Genomic DNA, 12,076 nt, shown 5'->3' with positions numbered 1-12,076 from the left:
GTAAAGTCAGTAGGAAGTTCCACCCACCAGACTCCACCTAAAACAGTTTTGGCTGTGCTGGCCTTTGTTTATACATGTAGGCTCAATACATTATATTGATCACTACATGCCATTATTTTCAGCAACTAGAACTGAAAAGAAAAGTTACATGGCTAAAAATAATGTCACGGAAGTATAAAACCTTTGTATAACTTAGTGAATTAAGCTCTGTATGAGACTGCTGAATTCCATAATGCATCAAAATAATCACAGTGCACAGAAATTTCCACCCATGGCGTTTATTCTACCAATTTATTCCTTTCCTCCTAAGGTAAACCTATTTGTAGTAACCTGACCAGCCACTAGATAGCAGTATAGCACATAATAAGTATACATTCGATTTATTACAAGCTGTCAAAAAGACAATTTTTTTTTAATCTAACAAAGCAAATAAATAATGTCCATTTAACGGTTTGTTATCTTTCCTTTTGTAAATGGCTAATGGACTACGACTGTCTGAATGTTGCTGCCTCTTAATGACACATACCTCGTCACTGTCTCCACCGTCCATTGTTCCCACAAAACGTGCTTCCCTTCCTGTAGAAACACAAATTGGTTTCCTTAGATTACAGGTGCTTCACCAATCTGCACACTACAATGGGTAAAGCTGAAGTTTATTTTACTTATAGTTTACCTTCCCTGGTTCCTGCCTCCTCTCTGACATTTAAATAAAACCTGTTTCCATTACATACCTTATTTTAGACCCAGTCATAATATCTTCTGGTGCTTTTCCATGCATTGCAGACAGATAGATCGTGGCTGGTAGGAAGGCTGGCAGAGTGCTGTATATAGCTTTTGGAAATCATCACAGTACCTTGCCTCAATATTGGCCCTTAGTTCCTATACAAGCAGTGGGCGGGCTCTTGGAAGAAGTTACACACACATAAAAATGCTTTGATGGGTGAAAGTTAGTCTACAGGCATACGAATTCTTAGGAAGACTGTCCTTGGAAATACCCACAGGTAGTACTGAGCCTCCATCCAATGACTTAAATAAGTGGGCCAGGGAAGGTCTGACTTGCTAAAGCTTCCAATGTACACTGTAAAATGCTCACAGTGTGCAGTGAAATCAGAGAATGCAATTCCGGTACAGGAAAGAAGCCAAGACAACTGTGCAAGAAAGTAAAGCTAGAGTTCAGCTTTAAAGAAAACAATAAACAGTGGTATAGTGATGTTATAGGAAAACGTATCTTCAGCAGGTACACCTTCTGATTAGGGCTCAGGGAGGGCTCAGGGAGAAGCTGTGTGTTGAGGCCATAAATGCAGTCTGTATCTAGGATCCAAGAATTTATTTGAAGAATAAGGCAGGCCATACAGAATACATTTATTTTATTCACCTAGCGGGTTTGGAACACAAATGTGCGAATTCCCTCCATTCACACATTTGATGTGGATGGGGGAATCCGTCCTGCTTAGCTATTGTATTCTGACAAAGGGGAGCCTTCCCTGCCGGCAAAATACATCAATCAATATTGACAGCTATAGTCAGCGGCACTAATCGGGCAAAAAAAAAAAAACTTGACAGGCTGGTTGGACAGAAGTCGATTGACAGATCAACTTCTGTCCAAGCAGCCTGCCCATAGATAGTTAGAAATTTGGCCAATTCCTGCTAAACCAGCAAAATTTGAATCCATCTACGGCCGGCTTAACACAGGAAGCTGCAAGTGTCATAAGATGCCTGTACTTTAACCACTTAAGCCCCGGAGCATTTGGCTGCTAAAGGACCAGGGGTTTTTTTGCGATTTTTTACTGCGTGACTTTAACGGACAATTGCGCGGTCGTGCGACACTGTACCTAAACGAATTTGACGTCCTTTTTTTCCCACAAACAGAGCTTTCTTTTGGTGGTATTTGATCACCTGTGCGATTTTTTGATCACGCGCTATAAACAAAAAAAGAGCGTAAATTTTGCAAAAATAACAATATTTTTCACATTTTTTTATATGAAATTCCCCCAAAAAAAAAGTAAAAATCAAAATTTTTTAACATTTTTCGGCCAATTTGTTTTATGCTACATATGTTTGGTAAAAAAAATCGCAAAAAGCGTATTTTGATTGGTTTGCGCAAAAGTTATCGCGTTTACTAACAAAGGGAAAGATTTTTGTCATTTTTGGTGGTTTTTTTTTTAACGCGTAATGGCGGCGATCTGCGATTTTTTTTCGGTACTGCGACATTGCGGCGGACAGATCGGACCCTTGACTGACATTTTTGACACTTTTGGGGGTACCAGTGACATTACTGCAGTAATCAGTGCTATATATATGCACTGTTACTGCAAAAATGACACTGGCAGGGAAGGGGTTAACTTTATTGGACAGGGAGGGGTTAAGTGTGTCCTAGGGGCGTGATTCTAACTGTGTAGGGACTTTCCTATTGGTGTAAAAGCAAAGATCAACCGTTCTACATAGTAGAACGGACAGATCTTCACTTTTACACAGGGAGAACTGACAGGCAGCTTGTTTACACAAGCTGCTCTGTCTTTCTCCCTTCACAGGAGCGATCGCAGTGTGACTGGCGGACATCGAGTCCGCCGGTCACACGCACTGACTTGCCTGTGAACGAGCCGCGGCGGGCGCGCGCCTCGGCAGGCGCGCGCCCGCCCGCGATAGGCTCGCAAGTCAGTGACAGGCGAGTGACGTACCGATACGTCACTCTGCCTGGCCGGAGCTGACCGCCGCAGTATATAGTCGTGCGGCGGTCGGCAACCGGTTAAGTGGTTGTAAACCCTTACATATACTGAGTGAAGTTACTGCCCTCAGGTGATACACAGAAATGAAACAAATCCTTCTACATAAGTTGTACCTGTCTATCTGCAGCCCTTTCTTCTCTACATCAGTTCAGTCCTGAATTTTAAAGCTTGTCTGAAAGTTCAGAAAAAAAGGCGGAAAGCTGAAATTACACATTGCAGAGCTCAGTGAACAGATATCCGAGAGCTGATTGGAGGGAAGGGAATGGAAAGGGAAGGAAAGGAACACCCCCTCCACACAACACACAGGAACAGAGCTGAGGTTGTCAATGAGCTAGAGGTCCCTCCCCTGTCACCATTTTTCTCTTGGAGTCAGGAAAACCTGTCAGAAGTGATTCTTATTAATAGCAGAGGAACGAAGCAGCAACAAAAGTGACGCTGGATTGAGACAAGTACACACTATAGAGGAATATGCTTCATTCATATTTAATGTCTGAGGTTTACAACCACTTCAAGCAGCATTGACCCCTGATGCACGTTTTATGTCAGGTCAGGATCACTGTAAAGTAGTTCTTAACCTCTTTAACATTAAGGACCCCCAATGTATTGCCCAATACATCCCCATATCCTCTCTGCCAGACTGTTAAAATCATCATCATAACTAGCCATATAAGAAACAAGTATCACTACAAGTCATGTGAAAAGCTGGTGTTTTTTAACATATAGAGATTGTGGTTTGAAACAGCTGATAGAAAAAAAAAAACTATTATTATCTGGAGCACAAAAGTCCCACTAGTTCTAGCTGGCTTTATGTATTTGTGATGGGTTTGTTTCCATATAAATAAATTTAATAAAACCCCAATGGCTTACAAACCTCAGATGCAGAAAAAAAAGAACACCTAGCTGTCTGGTGCCCAGAGATGAGCAAGTATTTTCATTTTGTGGCACTTCGTTCTTCCACAGCCTGTATTCTAATAAGAGTCCATGATCTGTGCCTACCAGGGCTCATTCACTGACCTAAGTGTGATTTGGCAATTATTCACTATAGCCGGATCCAGCATGTGTGCACTGTCTGGAATCCGGGATGCAAAAGAACTAAGTGCTGCAACATTAACAGGAAAGGCTCACCTGAGTTAGCAAAATCATTTTCCACCTACAAGATTAGCTATTTTGGGTAGAGGGAAAACAAATAATGTTGATGCTGTTTGGTGTCAGTGTCATATCAGACGCATCTGAGGTTTTTATTGAAAAGAATAAATCCTCTTTAAGTATACCTTTTAAATTAATAGCTTGTCAGGCGAGGCACTGAGAGCAGATGCCAAGTATAACACACCTTTATGTAACATCAATGTCACTGTAGATCAGATGGGGACCGCAGCTGCCTCTGGGCTAGTTATTATGTAGTTACTACGTTATTCTAGTACTTATTTTCTCTCTATGGGTGCTGCGATGTGACATGTTCACATTGTACATACCTTGAGACATCATCCCTCTCCCCATCGGTATCTTCCCTGGTCTCCTGTCATCATCTTCCATATCATCAGAGCCCTCGTCCTCCTGGATCTCACTGTCTGAATCTTCATTGCTGTCTGGTTGGGTGAAAAAGAAAGATATGTGAGGTGTCAGAGAGGTAATGTAGTGTCAACATAAATGTAGTTGCTTCCACATAGACATACATAGCTGAACTGGACTGCACTGCATTAAATGGTTTGGAGTCCTATATCAGAATTCTGCCTCTGAGCCATAAACTTGGCCTCGATAAATGTAATAAGAAATTCACCTCCAACAAAAATGTTTAATACAATCTCCATAGGAATAGTAGATGTAAATCTTAAAGGACAACTGCACCTTTGTTTTACTAATATTGTTTGAGCAAAGCACACTTAAAAGAGAAATATGGGCTGTAGAATAAAAATCATACTCCTCTAAATTTATGCAACATTGATCCAATGGTGCCTCTGCACAGAGAATTGAGCGATCAAACACCGCTGATTGATCAGTTCTCCCCTCCGCTCTGAGCTGAGAGCCATGACCGTCAGTCACCAGTTCTCTGCTCTGCACCCCCAGTGCTCATTGGAGCACTGGGCTGTGGAGAAGGCGGGAGGGGCTGGCTCAGGCTCTCAGCGCCTCGCTGAGTGGCTAAGCCAGGTGCTGGTCCAGGGTTCTGTGTCGATCCCAACCATGTGGTCAGAGTCTTTTTAGAGCCTGGACAAGCTCTGGGATGCCAACTAACAGCGGCCTGCTGTTGGCTGAAAACTGTTCACAGGAGTGCAGAGCTAACTGCACTCCTGTGATCCATAAGAGAAGTACAGCCAAAAAAGCTTTGGCTATACTTCTTCTTTAATAAATTACTATTACTAAATAGTTTAAGTTTTTTCCACATAAACCAAGATTTTGCCACCTAACTTAGCTCTGTTGCTAAAATGAACCATAATGGTGGCCGCTTTCATCATTAACTGGCTTTTCAGGCTCCTGTGGGGAAATGAATACACAAGAAGTGCTCTTCTGTGATCAACAAGTCCCAGCATTCAATGCTCCCTGCTTTGCCTGTAAACCAGTCATTGGACATGCCAAGGAGATTAAGGCAGAATTCACACAGTTGCACTGATCTGTGCAGGAACTTGCAGCCAGCAGGATCCTGTGTAAAAAGTTGCTTACATACTGTACACATGTAATCTTTGTGCTAAAATTATATATGTACAGCATAAAACGACCCTATTGGCCGCTGCCCAGGACCAACATGTAAATATCAACAATGGAGCTACTGATTACACACACTAATGATATTTACAGGTCAGCCCTGAACTAGTCACTCGTGGCAGCGGCACATGCGCAGAATTCTGAATGACTTTGGCCAAAGTCATCCTGCTCATGTGCTGTCGTGTCACAAATTGTTCATTTAGGATTGACAGGTGAACGTTTAGCAGATTTCAAGGAGGATAGGCTGGTCCTGGGAAGGGACTTTAATGCAAGCCTAGATCTTTCCCTAGACACCTCTGCGAATCACCCTACACATTCTTACACTTTTCTAAAGCATTTTCGTAAATCTTGCTTTGGTGGATGGCTGGATGGCCCTACACACTTCCGGAAGGGATTACAGCTACTACTCCAACGTTCATGATACCTATACCAGAATCAACCTGTTTGTGGACCACAGCACCCTGGACCTTCCAATTGATTCCATTATCGAGCAGATCACCATCTCTGACCACGCCCCGATCATGACCTCACCTACTAGCACACATTACGGTTCTCCTAAAAGAGGGGAAGGATTGTATCTTCCTGCAAAACATTATTATTAAAAATTATTATTACTGCTCAGGTTAAAGTTAATGGCTCCCTTTCCCCAGTATTCCGCATCCAGAAGGGCACGAGACAGGGGTGTCTACTTTCGCCTCTCTTGTTTGCAGTGGTTCTAGAGCCGTTGCTCTAGAAAATCTAAGCCATTCTGAATCAGGGGAGTATCAGTGGGATGAACAGAACACAAAACTCTTGGCATATGCTGATGATATACATTTTCATGTTACTGACTCCCTTGTCTCGTTGCCTAACCTGCTGGAGGAATGAAACGATTATGGCCAGGTGTCCAATTTCAAGATAAATTATGCAGTCTCACTACTGCTTTCAATAATGCTTTCTACTTTACCTGGATGTCCACCTCTTTAGGCTATCTGGGAGTCCAACCCACTGACTGCTTGGATTCCCTGTATACTCATAATTATGCCCCCCTACTTATTAAGATTCGCTGGGGTCTACAGTGGTGGGATAGAGTGACTTTCACCTGGATAGGTCGTACTAACGTTATTATTAATTATTTTGCCCCGGATACTTTTTCTCCTGCAAATGCTGCCTGTCCCCCTGCCCTTTTATTTAATTTGTTTAGAATGGCAAGAGATCCCAACTTGCCACGGCTATACTGAAACAGTCCAAGTGGACAGGGGGTTTGGATATACTGGACGTACAACACTATTGAGCAGTACTGCAGCAAATTCTTAACTAGAAGTTCCATGCTTCTTCTAAGCTTTCCCGTCGAAAATACTATTGCAGGCTGGAATTTGTCATACGCACCTTGGGTCCCTTTGGGCAATAGAGGTCTTTCAGATTGGATTTCCCCATTGACTGTTTCTGTCCTCAAAGTTTGGGATAGACTGAAAAGGTCCTTTGCATTGGCCCCTCCCCTTTCACCGCTGGCACTAGTAGGGGGCTTTCCGAAGTTTCTCCTCGGAGAGAAGCTGTCCTTTTTTGGACCTTGTGTGAGCGACAGGGATGTTAGCCTATCCTGCTTCATGGAGGGTGGTACTCTGGCCTCACTTGCTACCCTTTAGACTTTCTGAAGTATCGCCAGCTTCATAACTTCATTTTCACACAACACCACCTAGCCCAGATCAGGTCTACTCTCACAAATTTTGAACACCTGTGGGCTGCCAGGGACCCAAAACCCCATATGGTTTTGGTCCTCTAAAAGCTGCTTGCTTCGGCCACCCCTACAGCTCTAAGCCGCTATACATCAGGGAATGGCAATGTGACCTCTAGTGTGAGTTTACTGATGAGCAACTGCAACATCTTTACATTCCAGTTCAGTGGACTAGGACACAGGAAATAGTTATAAGTTGTTGACGAGATGGTATGGTGTGCTTGCGCCCCTTCGCCCGGATTTACCCATCCGTTTCCAACCTGTGTCGGAGGGGATGTGGCCAAAGAGGTAAATTTCTCCATATTTGGTGGGATTGCCCTGCGATATCAATTTTTTTGGGCAACTGTCCATAAACACATAATGGAAATCCTAGACATAGATCTTCCCTTCTCCCTGAAACACTTTCTACTTCACATCCCCACTATCCCCTATCCCATTATAAACGTAGAGCTCTCCCTCATCTTCTCATGGCTGCAGAAACGTCTTATACCTTTCCATTGGAAGAGCTTATATGTTCCAAGTCAAAAGGATTGGACTGGGAAGGTGACGGAGATCATGGAAATGGAAGAGTGGATCACCACATGCAAGGGTACTCAGGAGCATTTTGATTCTATTTTGGCCTCATGAAGGAGCTTGGACGTTGCCCTGCTGGCCCTAGCAGATCCTACATTCCAATACCTTGTCCAGGCGCACCAACAATAATGATTTATTACTTTTTTCCTCCATTTTCCTTTTTATCAATCCGTTAACTAGGTGTGGTTGACACATTTCAGAACCCCAGCGATATTTTTGTCCTATATATTTTGGAGTACTCTACTTTGTGGTGTTTTTCTTATTTATTTTATTTTGTCATGGCTGAACACTAGAGGTCCTTTTCTACTCCGTTTAAGCTAGTGGTCGGTCTCGCTCGTGCTCTATGAAAGTCAATTTTTTTCTATTTCACCCACTGTCAGGTTGACGCCCACAGGAGGCTTAAGGGCACTCAGCTGTTATACATGGTTTTGCCTCACGAGTGGCTGGCCATGACATCTGGTCGCCATGTGAGACCTCCCCAAACTAGCCCTTGGTTGTTTGCTTCACCGGTGCATTTCTGACAGCGTCAACAGGCCACTGTTTGCACTAATTGTGTTTGTGATATTCTCTATCCTCTCTCCTTTTCCCTCTTTTTTTTCCTTTATTTTTCTTTAAAATGTTTCAGATAAGCTCCCGTGTTGTTATGCCCGTTTCCCCAATGTACGGGGGGTCTGCTCTCTTTAGATGAGAGTTTGGGACATAGGATGTTGAGATATTGATGTTTTCACTTGTACAAAACAGACGAGACCTGCTCTTATGGATGCTGATTGACTCTTCCTACTTTATTCCTTGTACTGTTTAAAAATTTAAAATAAAGATTGCATTAAAAAAACAGACCCTGCCATTAATCTATCCACAGCTATAGGTGCTCCAATTAGGAGACTCTGGAATTATAGGAGTTAAAGTACACAGAAGAACCCCCGGTGTAGGCACTGCAATATATATTAGCAAATGTGTGCAAATAAAACCCCCTGTTCTTAATATAAATTGTCAGACAGGGTATTTTTTTTTTGCAGGCTAGCTGGTAAATGTGCTGGAAAATCTTTGTTTCTGACGTGTTGGCCTTCCATGTGCACTTTAACCACTTAAGCCCCCGAAGCTTTTACCCCCTTCCTGACCAGGGCCTATTTTGCGATTCGGCACTGCATGACTTTAACGGACAACTGCGCGGTCGTGCGACGCTGTACCTAAATGAATTTGACGTCCTTTTTTCCCACAAACAGTGCTTTCTTTTGGTGGTATTTGATCACCTGTGCGATTTTTTGATCATGCGCTATAAACAAAAAAAGAGCGTCAATTTTGCAAAAATAACAATATTTTTCACATTTTTTTATATGAAATTCCCCCCCAAAAAAAAGTAAAAATCAAATTTTTTTAACATTTTAGGCCAATTTGTTTTATGCTACCTATGTTTGGTAAAAAAAAAAAAAAAAAAAAAAAAATCGCAAAAAGCGTATTTTGATTGGTTTGCGCAAAAGTTATTGCGTTTACTAACTAAGGGAAAGATTTTTGTAATTTTTGTTGTTTTTTTTTTTAACGAGTAATGGCGGCGATCTGCGATTTTTTTTGCGGTACTGCGACATTGCGGCAGACAGATCGGACCCTTGACTGACATTTTTGACACTTTTGGGTTACCAGTGACATTACTACAGTAATCAGTGCTAGACATATGCACTGTTACTGTAAAAATGACACTGGCAGGGAAGGAGTTAACTTTATTTGAGAGGGAGGGGTTAAGTGTGTCCCTAGGGGCGTGATGCTTACTGTGATTGGATGTGGCTACTGGTGTAAGAACAGAGATCAACGGTCCTACATAGTAGAACCGTGTGATCTCCATTCTTACACAGGGGAGAATGACAGGCTGCTGTGTTTACATTAGCCGCCTGCCTTTCTCCCGCTCTAACGGACGATCGTGAGTGCCCGGCGGACATCGGGTCCGCCGGGCACACGCGCAGGGGGGGGGGGGGGGGGGGGTCCGTGAGTGACGCTCACTCCCTAGAGCATCACAGGCTAGCAATGTAGACCGTAGACCGTACGTCGCTTTGCCTGTGAGGGGCTGACTGCCGACGTAAATCTTCGTTAGGCAGTCGGCAAGTGGTTAATGCAAAGGCTAGTTATAAGTTGGGGTGGTTGCCACTTTTTTGTACACATAAAGAAACAAGCTGGTATCAAGGGGGTAAATCAGTGAGCTGGGGAATGATGCACTGGATACAGCAGCATTATAGGTCACACACAGACTGAGGGTGCGGGTCACATACAGTGTCAGGATGGAAAGGAAGATGCATATGTTCAGCTGTGCAGGATAAGGGAGGCGAGGGGTTAATATACAAATCACTAGAGGGACAGTATAAAGATATGTGTGGGAGAGGAGGGGGCATAAAAGGGTTAAGCTGCTGATGATTAATTCATGCTTTCCCCTTTCACAAGTAGAACTGTTGTAGGAGGAAGAAGAGGGATCAAGACTGTAAACAACAGTATGTGATCACTGTGATGACCAATCACAGCAATCACATGGTATATACAATATCTATGTGTATCAAGCCTTCTAATGGCAGCTCGGTATACAGAGACTAGAAAGTGGAACAGCCACACAATAGCTACTAATTTAGTGCCATTTATAAACAGCACTGGGTAAATAATGGGCATTTAATCCATCATTCAAATATCTACCCTGGCAAAGAAAAAGGGATTAAAGAGACGTCACTATATTAAAGACAACAAATTAAGTCATACCTTGTAAAAGAAGAGAGTATACACTTACCGCATCTGCTGGCGTGTAAGACGACTTTTTAACCTTAAAAACTTCCCCCAAAAATCGGGGGGGGGGGTCATCTTATACACGGAGTATAAAAACGTGAGGACTACTTTACTAAGTTAGTTTGGTCCAAGTTGGCCCAAAACAAACGTCCCTAATCTCTCAACCCGCTGGATGTGAGGTAATACCGTAGCTTCGAGCCAATCACGGTGAGCGATGTATTCTGTTAACGAATACAAAGCCTGCTCAGATTAGCGGAGTCAGAGAGGCGGGCTGATTATGTTACAACCTCGGACTCAGCCAATCCGAGCTTGCTTTGAATTATTAGAATACATCGCCCGCCATGATTGGCTCAGCCCGGTATACTGTATGTAGCCGAAACTACGGTACATACAGTATTGCCGCACATCCAGCGGGCTGAGAGATTAGAGACGTTCGTTTTGGGCTGACAGATTAGTGGGTGTAAACGGCCCAAGGGGGGTAGTCTCTGTGACGGTGGCGGGTATCAGACCCCTAGCCTTCTCATCCACCTCGTGACCCAAGACCAGGCAATCCCACACCCTGCGGTCACTTGCGTAACAATGCCACTCTCAGCTGCACCCAGCACACAGATTGTCCAGCTTGCGGGACCACAATCTAGATGCCAGCAGACTGAGAGCGATTGTCACCGGGCTAATTAAACAATTAACCCTTTCTCTGCCACCACCTCTACGTTTATAATGAGCCCAGAGGACGCTCGTAATTTTAGAAATATCAATTATGACTTTAGGATAATCATCCGTAACACGCTCTGTCACATGCAGACAGGCATGTCCGGAGGATTTATCCTAACAGTAGCGCTCTCAGGAGGCAGGTTCTTTGGGTCAGTTTGCTTTCAAGAGCTTAGAGACAAGTTAACACTTTTCAAAATAAGGTTTAATTATAAGAAAGGTTAAAATTGGTGCGAATAAAAATATTTACAGAAAAATGGGTTACAATGAAATAGAGACACAATACAGCAATTTAGAAGTATGAGAATAAAGAATGAAATACTTGCATTAAAACGGTCCTGCTATTACCTTAGTTTCAGAAGCTGAACAGGTATGATCGGTTCCCCTTGAGCGATTTTATGGCCTCAATGGTAGGATGAGAACTGAGATCTCTACCAGTTCCTGTCCTTTTCTCTGACCCTCCAGGGGGTGTCACCAGAAGTACTTAGCCAATAGTACTTAGCAAATGTTATATATTTTGCTTTTTTTTTTTTAATTTTAAGGTCCAACTTCAAGCTGCTTTTAACTTTACCCATGCAGTGATGTCCCCCCTGCATTGCAAGTAATAAATACTTGTTTGTTTGGGAATAATCAAAACACCTACCTTAAAAGGTTAGTTCACCTTTACTAAAAAACCTGCAAAGCAGGTAAGCCTCCCCTAGCAGCCAACACTCTCCTCCGCTGTCTTGCACTCCAGGTTGGGGGTAAGCCAATGTAGGACTGCTGGCCCTGCATTCTACATGATGACATCAAAGAGCTGCAAATGACTGACCAGCGAAGTGAAGTGGCTTTGGGGTACCAGTCATGTGAAGAGAAGGAAGCGTACGGGAACAAGGAATATGGTATTTTCCACTGATTCCTG

The 12,076-nt window shown here is 43.2% G+C and overlaps 1 protein-coding gene across 1 annotated transcript in view; it reads right to left on the bottom strand.

Annotated features, from left to right (window-relative positions):
• CLUAP1 (clusterin associated protein 1) overlaps positions 1-12,076 on the bottom strand; it is a 223,910-nt gene that overhangs the window by 1,203 nt on the left and 210,631 nt on the right. The window contains exons 10-11 of the mRNA XM_082261862.1: positions 4,199-4,312; positions 527-576 (exon numbers count right to left, since the gene is read on the bottom strand). Of these exons, the coding sequence (XP_082117988.1) occupies positions 527-576; positions 4,199-4,312 (164 nt within the window). The remainder of the gene's footprint in view (positions 1-526; positions 577-4,198; positions 4,313-12,076) is intronic.

This window comes from Pelophylax lessonae (genome assembly GCF_965119305.1).
Source record: "Pelophylax lessonae genome assembly, chromosome: 6".
In the NCBI taxonomy this organism is placed as follows: domain Eukaryota; kingdom Metazoa; phylum Chordata; class Amphibia; order Anura; family Ranidae; genus Pelophylax; species Pelophylax lessonae.
This window is presented reverse-complemented; position numbering and strand designations above follow the sequence as displayed.